We start from the raw sequence: 20,677 nt of genomic DNA on the forward strand, positions 1-20,677 counted from the left end.
CCTCCTCCCCTAGTCCCGAGCCTTAACCCTGTGGTGGCTGCGCTGGCAGCTGCGCGGGTCGCCGCCCCCCGAGCTAAGGAGCCAGATCCGGGTGGGGTCGCTGTCCTAGGCCACTCGCGGGCGGGCATCCAGGTATCCTAGAATTCTGGACAGGGGGTGGGTGTGGAACTTCTTCAAGCTGGGGCAGGTTTCAGGGTCTGGAAAAAGGGAAGGGCACAGCTTGAGAGTAGATAATGTTTATCATCTAAAGGATATTTCACAAACAAAAAATTGAAAGGAAATTTAGGTAAGCAGCAGGAGGGATTTAAGTTAGACTAAGAGGGAACTTCCCCTTGAGACCAAATCATAGAGTGGGTGTGAAAACTTTGAGGGCAGGTGCGAGCTTTGGCTACTGTCCAGGGAACACTCTGGACAGAGAGAGAAAAGAGGGGGAAGGCCTCAGAGAGTCTCTAGAGTAATATTCTCTGGAGTGTGAGTGGACCAAGGGCTTGGGGAGGAAGGGCCATTTAGGGTAAAGAAGAATCCATGGAGGTGAAAGCCAACCCTGCTTGTGAAACAGATTTCATTTTCTGCTTGCTACATTTGGGGCTGCAAAGTAGGTAAAAGGTCTGCAAGGGGGTTTCAGGGATGGGGATGGGGAGTGGAGAAGAACACCCCACTAGGGGCAGCCTGTTTACACATGGCCGGTGTCCACTTTCACTGTTGGCAGGACAATGAAAATGCTCTGCCTGGAAGTTAGACTACTAGAAGAACTTACACTGGGTTGGTATGGGATCAACATACCACTCAGTACTAACCAGTGAGGACGACAGGATATTCATAGGAACTGAAGTGCCCTGTACTACTAGGGTTAGGGTTACTGGACAGGGAGAGGTGGGTGCTGGGCACTGGGGAGAGGGTTCCTGATGGATTTAGGAGGCACAGTCGGACTGAGATCGAGAAGGAGAAAGTCCGCAGTGCTGGAGGAGGTGTATGGCAGGGCTAGGAGATCAGTTTCTTTGTAGTCTTAAACTGAACAGAGGGCAGGGTCCACACAGGTTTAGGCCTGGCCCCAGGGTAATCAGCCTTGGTCATCCCCCACTCTAGGGGCAACTTTAAACCTTTGTTTGGGATCCCCCGTCCTGCTTTCCAGGCCCCTTCCCCTCTTCTCTCCAAAAATAGCCCCCACCCCCTTCCTCCCTTAGGGATCTTTTTACACAGCAGGCAGGCTCAGCTTTCTCAGGGCAAGGCCAGGTTGCAGCCACTCAGCAGCCCTGAAGGTTCTAGTGGCTCCTCCATTTGTCGTTAGTTGAAGTAATGGGACTCTGGAAATGCTTCTCCCAGCCTTTTTTGCTCTGTTTGGGTAGTAGGGAAGGTGTTCAGTGTCCCTGGATCCCAATGTCTGTGTACCCACATCCTAGTGTTAGGTGCAGGGAGAGGTGGTGAGTCAATATAACATGGGAGACAGGGCAGACAGGGCACTGGGTGCCTTAGGGCTAGGCCATTGTTTTCCTTCTCTTTGCTTCTCCCTCCCCTACAATTAGGGGCACAGTGTTTCTCAGTCCTCTTGTCCAGGCCTGGATGACCTGAAGGCACAGTCCTCACCCCTGATTCTGGAGCTCAGCCCCCAGGAAGCAGGCCACATCTATAGTGCTGGGAGGAGGGCGAGACTTGTGGCTTGTTTCATGTAGAATTCCAGTGTGAGGGCTTCTCTATTTGGCTGTTATGAGCTTCCACTATTATGGGGTAGTCTGGTTTGCTTAGATTTCTTCCATGTCCCTTCATTTCTCTCAAATCTTAGCCCTGGGATTCCCTTCTCAACCCTCCAGATTCTGACTTCCCTTGATCTGATAGTTCCAGGCTAAGTGGGGGCCGAGAGAGACTTAGGGGAGATAAAAAGAGGTGTCTTGGGAGCAGCTGGGGAGGGGCGAATATAGCAGGTTGGGGGAGGTGGTGGTTAGAGAAGAGAGCCAGTGGGAAGAGAGCTCCCTGGCCACCACAAGGATGAAGGGCTGGCTGGCTGGCAGGAAGGAATGGGCCCCAGCACAGCCTCTGCGGGCCAATCAGAGTGGCAACTGTGAAGGTGTGTGCATATCATTCTGACCTTTATTTATACCTCGAGCTGCATGAGTAGCTGTGAGCACCTGCTAGGCATTGTGGGAAGCAGAGGGGACTGCACACACAGGGCTGGAGAGTTGCAGAGGTCTTCTGTGCCTGCCCAGAGAGGGCTCCTAGCTGAGGAAGAGTGAGCTTGTTTCCCATCTCAAATGTGTCTATGTGAGCAGTGCCCGAGTGGTCACCCCTCTGCTGCAGTCCAGGTGGCAGAGACATAGCTGCTCTAGGGCATACTTATGACTTATGAATATTTAAAGTTATAGGGATGTGATTTGGTGATGCTATTACCTAATGACCCACTCTCCCTGCTGCTTGTGCAGTCTTCCAGGTTAATGGACTGTAAGTTGTTTTTGCTGATTTACCCTTATTGCTCCATTAACTTCAGTGTTAATTTCAGTAATCCCCACAATTGAGCCTGAGGGTGGTCAACCAGGGTGCTGTAGAGAGATGAGGCCACTTAGGCTGGAATTTGGGAGGTCAAGTTCAAAACCTTCTTCTTCTACCAATGCCGAGTGGCTCTGGAAGCACCCTGTTCCCCCATGGGAGTCAAGGCAGCCTGCAGATGTCTTCCTGTGTTAATGTTCAGTCCAAGATGAGCAAGCCCAAGTCAGGAAGTCACAGGGCCAGGGTGAGAGCAGGGAGGACCTTGCCTTCAGCTTCCAGACACCCTGGCCTGGTCAGGCAGCAGAGCGAACTCCTGGGGGGTGAGTGCATGGTGCTGACACACTCGTCTACACAGTTGTTTGTACATACTTGTGCACACAGTTCTGCAGAGGAAAGGCTAGCAGCTTTTCTAACCCCCAAAGGAGCAACAAGCCCCTCTGCATGGTTCCTTGGGAAGCCATGTGTTCATGCTAGGTGCTGTTGTTTCTTAAACCTTTCTAGACTCAATTCTGGAACAAATTCAGAGCTTGTGACATATACTCTGAACATCCCCACTGTGGCTTCTGACCTATGGAGTGACTTTTCTCTTTTGGAAGATTCCAGAGTTGTTAGGGATCTAGTCCTGTGAAGCAGGGACATTGGAGAAGAGTAGTGGGTACCATTTTTTTTGTGGGTACCATTTTTGAGACTGATTCTGCAGTCTTTCCACAACTAGAAGGCCTAAGCCCCATTGGCACGGATGCATGGTCTCTGTGATGAGCTGCAAGAGGGAGCTTGTGAAGGCCCATTTGCCCGTGAAAAAGTCCTGTCACTGCAATTCTGCCAGGCACTGGTAGCCTGTGGCTGGTACTCTTGGGAATGGTGCTGACACTGCTCACTCAACTCACTCTCTTTCAAAGCTCTTTACTGTTCCATGGTGAACACTGGTTAAGGTAGACACTTAGGAGCAGCCATTCTAATCCTTAAGCTAGAGGCCAATAGCAGAGGATGACCTAGATGACTTCTTGAAGTACATGGGTGCCCAGATGGTCTTCATCAGAAGACCAACCCATAACCACAGCTTTCCTGCAGGTTGAATTGATCCACTTAACAAACATGTGTACATTTCAGACACTAGACTAAGTGCTACAGGTACAGCGGAACTCAGAACAGATTCACTTGCTGCCTGTCTGTATCTGGACCTCTTTCAGTCAGCCTAAGAACTAGCTGGTGATGCATGGCCACTACTAGCAGTCTGGCGTGTCACAAAAGCAGAGGGACGAAATGCTGTAACTCCTAGGACAGACAGACAGACAAACACAGGAGAGACAGACAGACAGACACAGACACAGACACAGACACACAGACACACAGACACACAGACACACAGACACACAGACACACACACACACACACACAGAGAGAGAGAGAGAGAGAGAGAGAGAGAGAGAGAGAGAGAGAGAGGTGTCAGCATGACCTTGGGGTTCTCATGCCTACTGTGCTTTTTTTCCCCTCCATACTTAGCTTGAAGGTCTATCTGGGCTCAAATGCGAGTTCCATTCTTTAGTGTCTGTGACCTTAAATAAGTTGCTTAGCTTTCCATACTCTCAATTTCCTCAGTGTTAAAACTGGCTTAACAACAGACAATCCTGTTACATAGAAAGGATTGGGCTGATGGAGTCCCCAAATGGGTTACAGCCATTACATGCTTGCCAAAGCCGGGCAGAGGAAGGGGCTATTGATGCTTTCAGAACTCAGAGGGAGGATGTCAGGAGGACTTTCCTGCCTCTTTTCAGTTAGGCTGTGTGTCTCCCCATGCCTGTCAGGTCAGCTGTTCTTAGTGTCCAGCTGTGTCCTCATCAGCATGGGTGATCATCCTACCCTACTAATTAACACACACCCTGTTAATGATTAAATCTAATGACTTTGACTTAGAGGTGGGATGATGGAAAATTCCCTAGCCACAGGACCGAATGAGGGTAGGTTACCAGGAGTGGGGAGGCCAAGGCACCCCTTGGGTCTGGTATGTTGTTGTAGGTGGCTGGGAGAGCAGATGCCAGCCTTCCTCCTGGGGCTCTCAGCAGGGGAGAGTGGCTGTAGAAGGGGTCATTTGAAAGTTGTAGCTTGTCAGAGAGCTATGAGCCCCAGTCCGGCTCTGTGCTTTCCCAAGGGCTAGGGATCCATCACTGCTGTGGCTGAAGGGACCCGACTCCATGGTTTCCTAGAGTATTTGTGACAATGTATAACTAGCTGGGGGAGGTGGGCTTACAATGGTGGGAATTCATCCTCAGTTCTGAAGTCTAGAGGATTAGGGTCAAGGTGAAAAGAAAAGCACCTCCTACCTTTTCCAGCTACTTCCAGATGTTTCTTGACTTGTGACAGCACAGCTTCAGTTACTGAAAGTATCTTTATGTGCCTGCTTCCCTCCTGCGGGTCTCTATGTGTCCTTTCCTCTTATAGGGACATAATGCCTTAAATTTAAGGCAATTTCACCTGGACACTCAACCATTGACAACATCAGCGACTCAGTCCCCTTTCTGGAGTTCTACGGGGACATGCACTTTCAGCCTGTCACAGCCAATGGGAAGGCCTGACAGGACATAGGCTGGCCAGTATCTGGACAACCATCTTATATGCTATACCTGTGCTCAGGATGGCCCAGGAGGCTAGTGACTCTGGGTCTCTATTCTGACCCCAGAAATGCTCAGGACATGGTGGGCTTGGCCTGGGTCTCAGGTCTTTAAGAGTGGCCAGGATCCCTTTGTACCTTGAGGGTAGGCCCATTGCAGTGGGCCTGAGACAGACCTATGAGAAGCCCCCTCTACCAGGGGCCCAGTCTTATTCTCACTTTGCCAGTAGCTGTTTCCCAGGTTGCAGTTCCTCAATCCTCTCTCTCCTAAGCTGTTAGCACCCAGGCTCCAGAACATGCCTTTCTCAGGGGCCACATATCAGCTCTGGGGAGAACAATGTTCATGAGATTTAGGATAGGGGTGAGGAAAGGAATGGAATAGAATGCTGTTCTTTCACACAAATGCCCCTCTCTTCTTACGGAGACACCCCCACTCCGCCCCAACAGTCTTGATATGGCCGAGGAACCTGGGAACTAGTTTTATAAATTCCCTTTATCTGTCCACATGATGCTTTGGGTTCTCTCTTTGACGTCTCTCCTGCAGTAGGTTGCTGCCTGTGATAGTTGATCTAGATTGTTACCTTGGCTGGGCTGTGAACACATCAGGGTGTATATGTGAGGGGCTCTCTGAACTAACCAATGGTTTAATCCAATGATGTGTTCAAAACGTGGACAGAGGGCCCAGAGAGATGGCTCAGCAGTTAAGAGCACCTGTTGCAGGGGACCTAGGTTTGATTTCTGGAACTCTCAGAGCAGCCTATTGCTATCTGTAAGTTCAGTTGTGAGGGATGATTTGTCCCCTCCTCTGGCCACTGTGGTAATTAGGCGTGTGTGTGGTGCACAGACACATAAGCAGGCACATACCTATATGTTGTAGAAATGATTTAGTCCTGGGTTTCCACCCCACCCTGTACCATTTTATTCTCGGATAAAAGCCTCACACAACAAGCCTTAAACAGCACAACAGGTGGGCAGCTGCCTAGCCTCTACGCTGTTAAAATCTACTTTCGTATCAATACCCAGAGTTATTACTTATTATGTTCCATTTGGGCTGCTTCTAACTCCAATTGGCCAGCCCTCAGGACACATTCTCTTGACTCCTAACACATGTGACTTGGTTTCTCCTCCTCCTGCTATTGTACTTCTCTCCTCATGGTTCTCCTCTGACCCCAAACCCTCCAGAAACCTGAACCCCTAAGTCTAAAAATATATGGATATATGCTTGGGAAATGGCAAAGCTTGGAAGGTGAAGTCATGTCAAGGTAGGTCCTTGTGACTTGCCCTTGGGGACTACATTTTGCTCTGGCTTCTTCTATTAGTTTTCATTGTTTCCTATCCACATACTCCTGCTAATGTATTCTGCCTCACTACAGGCTCAGGATCAACAGGGCCTTTGTTTAGGCAGCAATGTTGATCAGACTTCATGGGTGTAGCTTCTCTGACATCTGTAGGAGACACGGCCTCACAGCAAAGTTTTGTTCCTCAGGCTTTTACACTCTTCTGGGCCTTCTCCCTTCCAAAATGTACCATGCACCTAAGGTGTGGGAGATGTGTTGTGTAACTTAGAGCCGGGCTCCACAACGCCACACTTTAATCAATTGTGATTTCCCACAGTGGTCTCTGTTGCTGAGAGCATTTCACCGATGAGGAGAGGGAACTACACTTGCCTGATGGTGTAAAGATTTATGATTAAAACGTGGTCATAAATTGTGCTGGTTTAGTAAAGTGGTGGCTGCAGATACTCCTCTAAGATCCATGACTTCCCTAGCCCTAGGTATCTGGCTACATTTCCAGTGCCAGGCATGGTTTCCCTTTTTTTGAGTGGGGGGATTTGTTTTATCCAGTCTCAGGAAACCGGGTGCTCAGAGGGTTCCCTGGTGTTGCTCCCTGCGTTTCTAAAGTCTAGCCATTCTTCTTCCACTTGAAGTATCCAAGTGAATCAGTCCACATCTGACACTGACATCGGCTTACTTAGCACCCACATTGTGAGGGTGCAGAGGTGGGAGCCACCCTCACAGCCCTGGTGAATCCAGTCTGGGGAGGGAATCCTGAGAACAGGTAATGAGGACTGCAGTGGCAATTGCTGTGTCAGGGTCGAAAGGAACAAGAGGTCTGGGAACAGAGCCGCTGAGAAACCGCTGGAAATTTTCACAGGACAAATTGGAGTTCCCTTTCTTCCTTTTCTTCTTTTTCGAAAAAGTAGGGTCTGGGAGAAGAAGAATGTGAGAATAGGTGTGGGGGGGGTAGATTGAGGGAGTCCTGGGAGATGAGGAAAATGAACCATAGTAAGGAAAATAGAAAAGGGGAGACAGACGCCTGGGGCTGCTGGCGCTGTGTTGAGCGCTGAGAGGAGACCAGGGTACAGTCAGAAATCTGTGGGAAGTGATCATTTATCCAGTACCAGGGAGGATGATCTGAGGCCCTGTGGTTGCAGGGGTTTTATTGAATTTGGATATGACCATGGGGGATTGGAACTTAAGAATCCCAGAGTAGAGACACTTAGATATGATGTTTATTGGGCACAGAAGGAGATTCAGCTTCAGGAGGCTGGATTTTAATGAGTGGGATGAGTGTAGACTTTCATGGAGTCAGACTGGCCCTAGGACAATCCTGATTCTCCTAGTAACTGAGTGACCTTGGGCTGGCGATTTGCTTTTCTGAGCGCATCTCTTTATCTGTTGAGTGGGAATAATAATTCCTACACCCTAGCATTGTTGCAGGCATCACGTGAGATAAGGCCCACAAAATTCTCAGCACTGTTCCTATTAAGAGTTTGCCAAATGGACCACGTATTTTTCTAGAGATAATTACCTTCAGATATTTCAACCCGTATCTCCTGTGCTTTCTATCAGACGGAAGCGATGCAAGTCAGGGACTTGCTCATGGGAGCTACCACAGCCTGGAGTGCCTTGCCTGTGCTAAAGAGGCCCCCAGCTGAAGTGCCAAAGGAGAAGCTGGGTGACACGGCAGGGAGAGTAGCTCCTTCTAGCTTGGATCCTGCTTTGGGATCCTGAGTGGATCCTATGGTGGATGGATGAAAGATTCTGAGTCCACTGAAGGAGAGGGCTCTTGAAACCAGGAGAGGAGCCAGCAGGGGATAGAACCAGTGCTTTGTGAGCCCAGGGCCAGGTTATATGAATACATAGTTGTCTTGTTTCCCATCAGGGAAGGGCCTGCTGTAGCACAAGTCTGTAGGGGTGTCCTGTTCTTCCTCCGTCCCCACATGCTGGAACTCTACAACAAAAGTTTGTAAGTGAGGGAAGCCTTTGTGAAACCTGAATCCAGCCCATACACTCAGACATCGAGAAGCCTTCCTGAAACATAACTTCAGGCTTTCCTGCTGTGTCTGGGCTTCAGGTACTGCAGTCTCTGGGCAGGCAGCTTTCTTTTTCCTCATCTTTCCTCTAGCCCTTTAGAGGCTTGAGTGGAGTACAGAGGCCTTCTCAGTCCTTTCCAGTGTCCCTTTCTTCCCAGAAAACTTAAGAGGCCCTTATCTGCCATCTTTCTTTACGGCTACTTTTACCAAAGGAGAGAACCTTATCCCTTCCTCATCACTAGTGAGCTGGTGGACACTTAAAGCCTCCTTCTGCTCCTTGTTAGATGGGAAAGGAACAGCTGATTTATCATTCATCTACCCACTAATTCATTTCTCTCAAGTATTCAATTCTAACTAATGCATTGAGTTCCAGCTGTGCCACATAATCACAATTCGAGGTGTAGGAGGAAAGGAGTGAGTAGGAACAATCAATTAGTTCCCAGTTTCCATGGAATAGAGAATTTTTTTGTAGTAAAACATGTACAATCTAGTAAACAAATACACAAATGAGATATTTCAAGGCACAGCAAGGTCAGCGGTGGCAGATAAACATGAGGGGACAAAAGCAACTTGTGAGTCGACGAGGAAGAGGTAGCGAGGGAGGCTTTCTCTAAGAGCGGAACATTTGAGCTGAGCCTGGAAGGATGAGAGGGTGGCGGCTATGCAACAGCAGTAAGAATGTTTCAGAAGGCATATGCTCACCATCATACCGTCAACACCATTTATTGGGCTAAATCCCAGCATCTACACGGTAGTTCCCGACTATCTATAACTCACGGTATGCAATGCCCTGCTTTGACCTCTAAGGACACTGCATGCACGTGGTGCGCAGACACAATGCAGGGACCATCTATACACATAAAACAAAAAATAATTAAAAATAATTATATGGACAGGAGACTTGAGCTGGAAAGATGCTGATGTGTCCAGATCCCACAAAGGATGCTGGAATAGGTAGACTATATGTCTAAGGAGAGGGGAAACAGAGGAACCTGGGAGCCAGACCATTCCTGGTAGAGTTTACATAATCTGAACTGCGAGTGGGCACCACTTTTTAACCGGCAGGGCTGGCTGACACGGTCTTATAAGCACTTTGAAAAGATTGCTTGTGTGATACTGATTGGAGGATGGAGCAGAAGAGGAAAAGTGGAAGTTGCAGCGTTAGGTTAGGTGACAAACACTGGCATGGAACTGTGAGAAAGGGAGAGATCAGTATGTAGCTTAGGGATGGAGTGGTGATGTTAGTAAAATATGAAGACGAGTGCACAAGAATATGAAGTTCAGATGTAGCAATGGAGTCATCATGCTATAGCACAAGAACACTTGAAGTTGGACAGGTAAGATGGCATCTCTTCTAGCTTATGAGTTTTTAAAAATATTTTTAATTTGTTGAGAATTTCATATTATATATTTTAACTATCTACTCCAACGCCGCCCTTAACTTCTCTCAGATCTACCCACCTCCCTAAGCTCTGAACTTGGTGTTCTCATTAAAAAAATAACCCATCAACTCTAATTTATGCTGTCATTCAGTTATGAATTTTTCTCTCCCATTGTGTGTCCCAACATAGCTGCTCCAGCTCTCACCTTTTTCTCAACTCAGGTGGTTTAGAAAGGACAGGAAGACAAGTTCCTTATCTGTCAAGGGAACAGATTATAATCTGCCTGTATTAAGTTACTTTTCTTATTGCTGTGAACAGATAAATAACTGAAGAGTAAAACTTGAGGGGGCCTGGGGAGACTTTACCCCACTCAGTCAGTGGTAAAGTGCTTGTTGAGCAATCATGAAGACATGAATTTGATCCCCAGCACCTGTGGCCAGGTGTGGTAGTGCACACTTGTAATTTCAGTGCTGGGGAGGATGAAGCAGGTGGATCTCTGTGCTCACTGGCCAGCCAGCCAGCAAAATTAGTAGGCCTCAGGTCCCAGTGAGATATCCTGTCTCAAAAATCAAGATGGATGGACAGATCCCAAAGAGTGACATCTGAGATTGATCAGTTGGTTACCCATATGTACATATGTATGCATGCATATACCCTGTGCATCTACACACACACACACACACACACACACACACACACACACACACACACACACACACCTTCTACCTCCCACACAAAGGAAGCAACTTAAGGAGAAGGACTTAGTTTGGCTTGCAATGTAAGGGGATACAGTCCATCAAAGAGGAAAAAACATGGGGACAGCTGGGTGAATGGTGGTAGGAGTTTGCAGTAGAACCCTACTACCTCTCGTCTTGGTGGAACAAGAAGCAGAGAGCAGAGAGGAAGTGGGGCCAGGCTATAAAACTCGAATACCATTTCCCAGTGAATCACCTCCTTCAGCTTCACTTCAGGCTCCATTTCCTAAGGCTCCACAAATCTTTCAAAACAGCACTACCAGTAGGGGACCAACTATTCAAATACACGAACTGATGAGAAAAATCTCACATTCATTACATTGTCCTAACATGTGCTCATCTCCTATGGGCTAACACCTAGCAACATGGCAGCAATGAACAACAAGGAAGCTGGGGAAATACAGTCATCAGCTACATGGGAAAAATGGCAGGGTCAATGTATTGGAGGTCAAGATCAGGTCAGATTCATTGTGGATAGACTCTTAGGGTAATGGTGATGGAAGGGCAGGAGGCTATGGACAGAGTGCAAGATCCTTGAATGTAAGGTTCTGAGGATTATTACAGCAGCATAGGTGGAGATACATAAGTCAAAGACTTGAGCAGCCTGGGCACTGGAGAAGCCATCTGCACAGAGGGTGAAGACAGAATGACAAGAACACAGGGAAGAAGACAAGGCACTGAGACCATCAACAGAGAGGAGGAGCTGTGGTCAAGGCTTCAGGGAAGAGAGACTTTGAAGGAGGAAGGCTTAGTTTAAAGCAGCAACGTGAACATAAAGAACATCCCCTCCCATCTTTGGGCTCTGAGCTATTCAGTGGTTAATAGAAGAAGCAGTTTCCAACTTGAGCAGCTGCAGGAGTTGTAGGATTCTCGGGGAATCTTAAAATGTTATGTAAGATGATGTGATAGGACATTTAAACAAGGCATTTGGAACTTAAAGCTATTTTCCCAGAAATCTTAGAGGGCACAAGAAAGTGGAAGTGATGGGGCTGAGGACTGGGTGGGGCCAGGGACTGGCAGAACTGGGTGAAATAGGGGTCTGGACAATAGGTATTTCTTGAGGCTTTGACTTGGTCCTGATGATGGCTGGTGTCAACATCAGAGGTAGCAGTAGTGTACCTTACTGTCAGAGTCATCAGGACACTGTAACTTTGAGCATAGATGGCTTGAACATCTCAGGCAGGTGATTCCCAAAGGAGCAGGCTATATATGGGAGCAGAACAATCAGTGGTCCCCAGTGTGATGTCTTCAACACAGATCCTGTGACTGTTAGGGTTCAGGGGCAATGGGGAATTAAGACTGCAGATGGAATTAGGTTGCCCATCAGCTGCTCTTAAAAATGAGTAAGGAGACTGTCTTCCATCATCCAGATGGGCGAAATAATCCCATCGGTCCATCAGTGTAGACGAAGGAGACAGGGTAGGCAGCTGGATTGATGGCAGCGGGAACCACGGGCCAAGCATTGTGGGTGGCCACTCAAAGCTGGAAAGTGCCAGGAAGCAGATGGTCCTTGAAAAGGGGATATAGTTCTGCAGGATCTCACCCCAGTGAGACCCATCAGGGGCTTGGGAACTGTAGAGCTGAGAGATAATAAATATGTGTTGTTTTAAGCCAACGAGTCTGTGGCAATTAGAAACTAATATGAGATGAAAGGCTTTTCTCTCCCATGACTGCCACCTCCTGCAGGCTGCAGTGCTATGACAGCTGGGCAGAGGAATGGTTGTTAGTTTTATGAGGCTGCATTTCATGAGGGGTGGAGTTGGTGCCTTAACAGCTGTGCCCCTCAATAGCTTTGCATCATGCCTTTCTGCCTTCGGTGAAGAGGGTGAAGGCTTGGATGGGGATCCCCTCCCCTCTCTTCTCCTCCTCTCTGCTGTTTGATTCTGTTTGATTAGTGGCTTATGCAGGAAGGAGTGAAGAGGTCCCTTTGGGTCTCAATGGCACTTGCCAGTTTTATAGGATCTGAGAGTTTGGGGGCGCTGTGGCTTGTTGATAATAGTCTGGCCTTTAAGAAAACGAATGCCTTGCTTTCTTTCTGCTATCATCTTTCTCTGGTGTTTCTCCATCGGCTGGGCTCAGGTGTGAAGGATGATTTACCATGGGCCTCCCTGTAGCCTCAATGGTGAAAGACATCCTCAGGGCCCGGGACTCCTGTATATGTTGGTAGCAAAGGTTCTAAAGCTTTCTGAGGTGCAGCTATACAAGTGAAGCTGAGGCTGAAATAAAATGGCCCCAACTCCATGTGATACAGTGGCAGACTGAGGCTGAGGTTTCAGTGTGTGAGTCTTTAGCCGCTGATTGTCCACTTGGCTTTGAACTGCTTTTAGAACCTCAGGATGAACTGTGGAGGGATGTCCTCAGTATTCCAGGAAGTGATCTGCTCTTGGGCAAGTGGAGCTTACAGGTTAACTTAAACCCCCACACCGCCCCCTCTTTACCTCTCTGTCTTCCCTTCCTCTCTGCTTTCCTTCTCTTTGTACTAGGGCTATAGCTAAGGGCCTTGTCAGGTATGTAAGCTATCACTGAGCAACAGCCCCAAACAAAAGACAGTATTTTCTTGAGAGAGTTTGAGTTCTTAGACACCTGTAATGGTGACTGAAATTAAAACAACAACAACAACAACAACAGCAACAACAACAACAACAGAAGTTTGCTTATGCCTAGATACTTTTCATGGTGAAACTAGAAGCCATTAGGATATTCCTTACTAAACCCGGGAAAATGAATTCACCAGACTTAGCCATGTAACACAGAGGGAGCCCACTAGAGGGAGCATGAACCTAGAAAACCGGCAGTCACTAGCTCAGCATGAGGGAATGGAGAGGCTTAGTGACCAGGCTCCTTTATTAGATAAGTTGCAGAGGACAACTTGTAAGGTTAATTTTTTTTTAAGGGATATTACCCATGCTCTGAGAAAACATACCACATAGTTATGAAGAAGACAAAATTCCTTCTAAAGAGAATCCGTCACTAAACAGATCAAGTTATAAAGTTATACATACATTGGAAGTAAAGGGAAACATTCAATCTGCAGACAATCCTATCACAAGGTCGTAGACTAGTCACTGAGCTTACTTCCCCACCCAGCGCAAAGTCATACCCAAACAGCCTCTCTATGGGAGATTTTTGCCCTTACAAGCTCAGTTCATGTGATAAAAAATGGTAAAAAGTTGATAAGACTGAGAGAGGGCCCCTCCTGAGGAAGCCAAGGCTCTCTCTCTTTCCTCATACTACCTCATTTCCTCCCCATGGCTTCTGGCACAAGCAAGTGTTTTTTGCTGAGCTTGGAGCTTCTGCACATGTTTAAAATGCACGAGAAGGCTGTCTTGAAAATACTTTCGATTGTCTATATACATTTTAAGTGCCAGGCTAAGCAAGATAAATTCCTAACTTAAGCCCCCGAGTAGCCATGATAACTGCAGGAGGAGCATGTAGTGGCATGCAAGCCTCACAGAAGTGTGGCTTCAGGCTTCCTTGCAGTCACTCAAGGGGTGCTATGCCTCCTTTCTTTTAAACCTCGTGATCTTGCACCTTGAGGTATGTTAAAGGCTTCCTTGGTACCTCTGCCCGCCCTTACATCCAAAACCTCTTGAAGGTAGTTCAGGGAACATGGCTGCCTTGGGACATAAGAACATACTGAGTTTTGTGGTGTGTAGTTGGTGCCACTGTATCCCATGAACCCTTGCTACTCTGACTTGAAAGAAAGATGGACCCACAATTATTTGAATTAAGTGCAGCCAGTCTTGTATCTTTGGGGATAGACCTTCTACCTGAGCAAACTCTCTTTCTCAACTCAGGTCTGTGAGGTCTGAACTCAGCTGGCCCAGTAGTACCTTAGCATTCTAGTGTGTGTCTCAGGTAGGAAGAGGAGAGTCTGGGGCATCTGTCTCTACTTTGTCTCTGGAAGCTTAAATTTGAGAGTGCATTTACTCTTTTTCTTTGAATCCTGACTACTTAACATCTATGACAACGTGGAAATTCTCTTTCATGCCCATACAAGGAAATCACAGTCTTTGGAGTTGAGTGGGCAAATGAGCCTGGGAGTGGTAGGGGCTGGAGCCCTGGCACGTGGGAGCTGGATGCTCTTAAGAAAGGGAAGATTTCAAAGACTGGCTATACCTAGATCTATTTGCAATAAAACCCTTTAGCTAAGAATAAGCAGTTGGGAGAATGAGAAGTTAGGAGATGGGGAAATTTTGTAATTTCACTTCTTTGTATTTTAATTTATTAATTTTTCGAGACAAGGTTTCTCCATGTAGCTTTGGCTGTCCTGGAACTTGCTCTGTAGACCAGACTGGACTAAGATCTCATCATCGAGATCTGCCTTCCTCTGCCTCCCAAGTGCTGGGATTAAAGGGATGCACTACCACTGCCTGGCATATTTTAATTAAAAATTAATTTATTCTTCTATATAATACATCCTGAACAAAGCTCCCCCTTCTTCCACTCCTCCTAGTCATCTCCCTCAGATCCACTCTACATTTCTCTCCCCCAGGAAAAGAGCAGGCCACCCAGGGACATCTATTAAACATAGCAAAATAAGATACAATAAGACCAAACACAAAACCTCATATCAAGGCTGTGTGAAGCAACCCAGTAGGAGGAGAAGGGTCCCAAGGGCAGGCAAAAGAGTCAGAGACACCTCCAGACTTTATTCCCCTCCCAGTCCACCCACCAACTATCCATATCCCGTACCTCCTCCCTGCGCACCACCCATCTTCACAAGGATGTCCCTAGTCCAGCCACCACACCAGACCTCCTGGGCCCTCCAGTCTCTTGAGGGTCAGGTGCATCTTCTCTGACTGAACCTAGACCTTGGAGTCCTCTGCTGTCTATGTGTTGGGGGCCTCATGTGATGCTGCCTGGTTGGTGAGCCAGTGTCTAAGAGATCTCAGGGGTCCAGGTTAATTGAGACGGCTGGTCCTCCTACAGGATCACCCTCCTCCTCAGTTTCCTCCAGCTTTTCCCTAATTCAACCAGAGGGGTCAGCAGCTTCTGTTCATTGGTTGGGTGCACAAATCTGCATCTGATTCTTTCAGTTGCTGTTAGAGTTAACTTTTTCTTTGAGTGACGTATCCATTTATTACATAGTATCTTCTCAATGCCTGAGAGTCTTTCTTCAATCTTGTGTATTCTGTTGGTGAAGCTTGCCTCTGTTCAAATTCCTAAATTCTTTATTTCCAGAATTCCCTTAGTTTGTGCTTTCTTTATTGTGTCTATTTCCATTTTCATGTCTTGAACAGTTTTATTTCCTTCAACTGTTTTTTTCTTGGCTTTCTTTAAGGGATTTATTTATTCCTCTAGTTTTTTTGTTTGTCTTTTCCTGGATTTCTTTAAGGGATTTATTCATTATCTATTTAAGGACCTCTATCATCTTCATATAGTTGGTTTTAAGGTCTTTTCCTTGTGCCTCATTTGTGTTGGAGTATTCAGGGCCTGCTGTAGTAAGATGGTTATGGTGGTGACATACTGTCTTGGCTGTTGCTGATTGTGTTTCTATGCTGATGTCTATGCATCTGGGTTTCAGGTGATTATAGGTGCCGATTTCTGAGTTTGTCTTTGTTGGATGGATGTTTTGTCCCTTGTCTTTTTGTTTTGTTTTGCTTTGCTTCTTCCCTGGTCTTCTGGCAAGTTCGGCCTGTGATTGAGCAGGGGGTTTAACCTGAGCTGGGGGCTGGACTTCTAGCAGCCAGAATGGCTTCTGGTTGAGCAGAGGGTTTCTGATAGAATTGGGATCTGAGACAGGGTGAAGAGGAGAGGGGATTGAGGATAGGGTGGGGGAGTCACTGAGAGAGCTGGGGAGGTCCTTAGACTTCTGGCTGCTGGTGTGGCCTCTGGTTGAGCAGCTGTGATTTTTTTTTTTAAATGAGGGGTTGGTGATTTAGCTCAGTGGAGAAGCGCTTGCCTAGCAAGAGCAAGGCCCTGGGTTCAGTCCTCAGCTCCAGAAAAAAAAAAAAAGGTATATTTGAATTCTATTCTTTATTTCTTTTGAAATTAAAAGGAGGCTTATGCTAAATTTTAGGGGGTTTGGGGTCACTAGTGTTGAGCTCTTTGTTGTTTTATTACTGCTACATAGGGCTTATTTTGTAACCCTCAAGTAAGCTGTGTTGAGTAGAGCTACTGACCCGATGAGGCAGAGGTGAAGGTGGAGGCGGAGGTGGAAACAGTAGAGTCCAAGGCATTGTACATTTCTGGCGTCGATTCCTGTCTTATTTAGATCTACCTCAGAGGCCTGGGGCCCACAGTTACCTGGCTCTCTGAATGGTCCCAAGAGGGTACAAAGTATGGAGGTGAGAATCTTTATTCACTTTTTCCAAACAAAAGTGGGTTGACAACTAATTTTAAAAACAGATTAAATGAGTAAATACACACAAAACATTCAGAAATAGAGCCAGACCAATGGGTCATTTTCTTATGTATTTGATCACAAATGGCCGAACGTTGCAAGTGGGGATTGCTCTGATGCTGGCCTTTCCATCCACCCTGCAGGGTTACTCATGGATAGGAAAAGAGGAGGCTACTCTGTGTTGGGGGCCTTTCCCTCCTATGCATCCCTTCCTCATAGGAGTACCAGAGGGGAAGGAGGGTGGTCCAGATAGAATAATTTTTAGGTGCTTGCTTGCTAGTAGCTTTTCCAGCTCTGACTCTGTGATTCAGGGAGTCAGCAGGGGTACAGTGAGCGGACTGTGAAGATTGGAAAGTCCCTTATTCTGAGGTCTCTTATCCAGGAAACTATACATTTTGGGTTTATTGGCACAGTTGCCATATCATAAACATTGGCATCAGGAAGACTCTGGGTTGGTCCTTCTGTCTGTTTGGTAGATAGTTGCATCTGAGAACTACCGGAGAGTATCAGGAAGCCAGAAAAAAGGTCTTCCTACTCTGGAGAAATGCCAGAAGGAAAGAGGTAATTTTTATGGGTTTCAGATTTGAGCAGATTTCTTTCAGACTTTTCTCAGCCAAAAGACTGCCAACCTTGCACCCGGCAGCTTAGTTGCTCTGCTAATCTCTTAAGCTTTCTTTCATGTGTGCTGTGGGTACAATGCTGAAGGGCAGACATACCTCTCCTTCCTACCATTCTCCCTACTCTTTAGAGGCAATCTTCTTTACCCTTGTTTTCATTTCTTCATGTTTCATATGCATTCACAGTGAAAACTGCTTAGGGGTGCAAGGAAGTCAGAGCAAATTAGGTAGGTAGGCCTGACAGGCACTTGGTGGATGTTAACCCACTATGTGGGTTAATGAGAAGTCCTGACTGATGAGGCTTTGGGAATTCTAAAGAGAGGCGAAGGCATGAGAGCACAGGATGAGATCTAGGATTTGATACCAAATGTTTCAGAAAGGGAATAGGGAGATTGAATAATCAAGAGTGTCAACGTCTAAGAAAATTAGTGAGGAGAAGATTCTAGAGGGGATAGTTGTCTGCAGTCTTTCAGGGACGGAGTAGAAAAGCCAGAACTAAGAAACAGCCATGAGGCTTGTATGTGGCCTCTGGGAGAGCAACTATAATGGCCTGGTGTGTGGGAGCAGGCAGGCTACAATGGGTGAGTAGGAATGGAGGTTGTCCATGTTGGAGGAGCAGAAAGATGACAGAGATCAAGTTTTTGCAGAGGATGTTTTGGATGGGGAAACTTGACCAGGCTTGTGAACTGAGGAGGGTGAGAGGTTTGGACCTAAAAGGGTAGAATAGCTAAAGAGGAATATCACAGAGTGAAGGTGTCCCCCTTCCCTTCCTGGGCCTGACAAAGTCACCAGAGAGCTGGGTTTCGGTTGCAGTACTTTAATGTAAGACATCAAAGGGCAGACCAAGAGGTGGTGGTCAGATGAGCAGAATGTGGGTGATGAAGGCGCCACCTAGCGTGGGACTTAGCGGTTAGGCGTTTTTGTCTTCAGGGCCTCACGGTACCACTGGCACCAGAGATTATGTCTTCCACACCACTTATAAATCCTTCAATTACTTTACCCAGTTCTTTCTGCACTGCCTGGCTCAGCATGGTCAGTTTTCCCTCTGAGGTTGCTGTAATTTGAAGATAGAAATGTCTTGTTACTGTGGGTTCCCATTCATACCTCCATCCTCCCACCTCAACAGCTTCCTGCTGGCAGTTGGTGGTGGCTATTTGCTCTTACACATAAAATTTGTCCTTCCAGGACTTCTTTTTCCTTTTGGAGAGCCTCCTATCTATACAAGCTACTGCCTCCATGCCTTCCTCTGCTTACCGCCTCCCCAGACATTTCCCTTCTTCCCTGGCTCATACCAGCTGAGGTGGTCTCTTCCTGCTGAGATGACCCACTCCTGAGCCCGTCCTGGGCCTCTTGACTCTGTGGTTTGGTAGATTCTGTCCCCACATTATCTTCGGACACCAGCTCTTCGTTGAAGATGGAAGACTCCTTGGAAAGGTCCTTACTGGAAGTGCTCTCCTTGCTGATGTGGCTGGAAGGAGTGAACTGGGAAGCTGGAACTAAGGACAGGTTGGGAGTGAGGGGCAGAGAAATTCAGGAGAAACAGTGTCTCTTCACATGGTGCATTATTGTTGAGTTATTGCCTAACCGATCTATAGTAGCATTGCTACTATGCTAGCATTCATATCCCTGAGCTCCTCAAACGCATGGATTGGATTTCTAATGCCATGATTAAGAATGCTACCCCAACCCCAGGAAATTCTACCTTCTCAGTTAACAGCCATTTGCAAACACCCCTCCCTTTGCTTGGCTTATATGAGGAGCTTCTTAACCTTGGTTTTTCCTTCTGCATGCCAAGTGTTTTTCTCCTTTGGCTTCTCAGACTTCTCCCAGGTTAATCTGGGAAATTAGCTCATGATTAAATAATGTTTAAGTTAATCTACAAAACTGAACCCATGAATGTTTAAGGTTTTTTGGGCTGTGTGGTACAATGCCTATAACTGGAGACCCCCCTTGTCTCTGGGTGAGCCAAAACATTGCCTACCAACACTTGGGTGTGAGATGCTGTCCCCATTCCGGTTTCCAACGACTGTATAGATGAGTGCTGTACAAAAGGTTCCTGGCCCCACAGATCTATGGCTAGTCAGTGCAGCAGGAAGAGTTAAGGCCAACAGCAGGAGGGACGTTTGCCTTACTTTCTCCTAACATCATTTACTTTCTAGTCTTTTGCCACCAATAATTAACAGAGGCTCTAATGAGACTTACTGGCATCTGTGGGCTGAGTCCTCAGGTGGAGTTCATCTTTGGACCCTGAGGAGAGCAGATAAGAGATCTTAAGACAGTTAACATGTGAACTGGTCATTTCTAGTCACCCCATTGCAGCTTCCTCAACCTCCCTTACTCTTTGTTGTTTATTTGCTTTAGATAGGGTTTTGCTTGCTAGTTCTAGTTGACCCTGAATATGCATGACTCCCCTGCTTCTGCTTCCCGAGTATTGAAAATGCAGGTGTGCACTACCATGCCTCGCTAGTCCCTTACACTTCTCTACACTTCCCTTAGCATTTCTAAAATACTGTGTAATCTTTTCAATATGTTTATTTTTTTCCTTCCTCCTCAAATGAAATTTCAGCGATGACAGAGTCTTTAGGTATTTTAAGTCCCTGGAACTATATGGTTAGAGTGCGTGCTATGGATAGCACTTGATGTGGTGTGTGCATCTTGCTCTCATTGTACCAAGGAAGCTAAGGAGGTCTAAAGCAGTGATTTTACTTGGGTTGTGCTAAACCAGCCTCTGGTGATAGGATCTAACCAGAATCTCTGTTGATCGATAGTTTGCCCTGTTATGGGTTCAGTCTAACCTCTGAATCCAGTCTTGGTTTTCTGGGTTCTTGGACTTAGGAGCTATATGTCTTCACACCCACTTTCAGCTATGGCTTTTTCATTCCATGTCTTATCATCTCTTCACAAGGGTGGTGATATTGCTTACCTGACAGCCCCATGGCCTGTAGGAGACTAAGGAGAGCAGAAAGAAAGGCACACTTACCAGGCACGGCAGCAAGAGAGGTGGCAGCAAGGCTGGCAAATAGCAGGACAGTGAAGAATTTCATGGTGGCACTGGAACAGGTCAGCTTTCTCTGGGAAGCTGTGTAGAATGCTGGAGTAGCAGTCTGTCTGGGGCTTTATTTATTTTGGGGCAAGGATACTGGACAACAGTCCAGGAGATTAGACCAGGAAGCAA

The 20,677-nt window shown here is 46.9% G+C and overlaps 1 protein-coding gene and 1 long non-coding RNA gene across 13 annotated transcripts in view; one reads left to right on the forward strand and one right to left on the reverse strand.

The window, feature by feature from the left end:
• Positions 1-20,677, forward strand: part of LOC102547969 (uncharacterized) — a 102,354-nt gene that overhangs the window by 918 nt on the left and 80,759 nt on the right. For 3 of the 12 annotated variants that reach the window (XR_015626090.1, XR_015626095.1, XR_015626089.1), the window contains exon 1: positions 12-132. The exons of 8 other annotated variants lie outside the window; for them this stretch is intronic. This is a non-coding gene — a long non-coding RNA (uncharacterized LOC102547969). Of the gene's footprint in view, positions 1-11; positions 133-416; positions 596-20,677 lie in introns of those variants that run through there. One more of the 12 variants, XR_015626091.1, reaches the window with a different exon arrangement.
• Positions 18,307-20,567, reverse strand: Glycam1 (glycosylation dependent cell adhesion molecule 1). Its single transcript, NM_012794.2, has 4 exons — positions 20,483-20,567; positions 19,705-19,749; positions 18,795-18,998; positions 18,307-18,556 (listed from the first exon to the last, which is right to left on the reverse strand). Exons 1-4 carry the CDS (start codon positions 20,544-20,546, stop codon positions 18,429-18,431), a joined length of 441 nt encoding a protein of 146 aa, NP_036926.2. The 5' UTR covers positions 20,547-20,567; the 3' UTR covers positions 18,307-18,428.

Source organism: Rattus norvegicus, chromosome 7, assembly GCF_021556685.1.
Source record: "Rattus norvegicus strain SHRSP/BbbUtx chromosome 7, alternate assembly SHRSP_T2T, whole genome shotgun sequence".
NCBI classification, from domain to species: Eukaryota; Metazoa; Chordata; class Mammalia; order Rodentia; family Muridae; genus Rattus; species Rattus norvegicus.

Coding starts and splice junctions, on each gene's coding strand:
- Glycam1 (NM_012794.2), bottom strand. CDS start 20,546: ATGAAATTCTTCACTGTCCTGCTATTTGCCAGCCTTGCTGCCACCTCT. Junction 19,750..20,482: donor CTCTCTTGCTGCCGTGCCTG/GTAAGTGTGCCT, acceptor TGCTCTCCTCAG/GGTCCAAAGATGAACTCCAC. Junction 18,557..18,794: donor GGAAGAGACCACCTCAGCTG/GTATGAGCCAGG, acceptor TTCAAATTACAG/CAACCTCAGAGGGAAAACTG.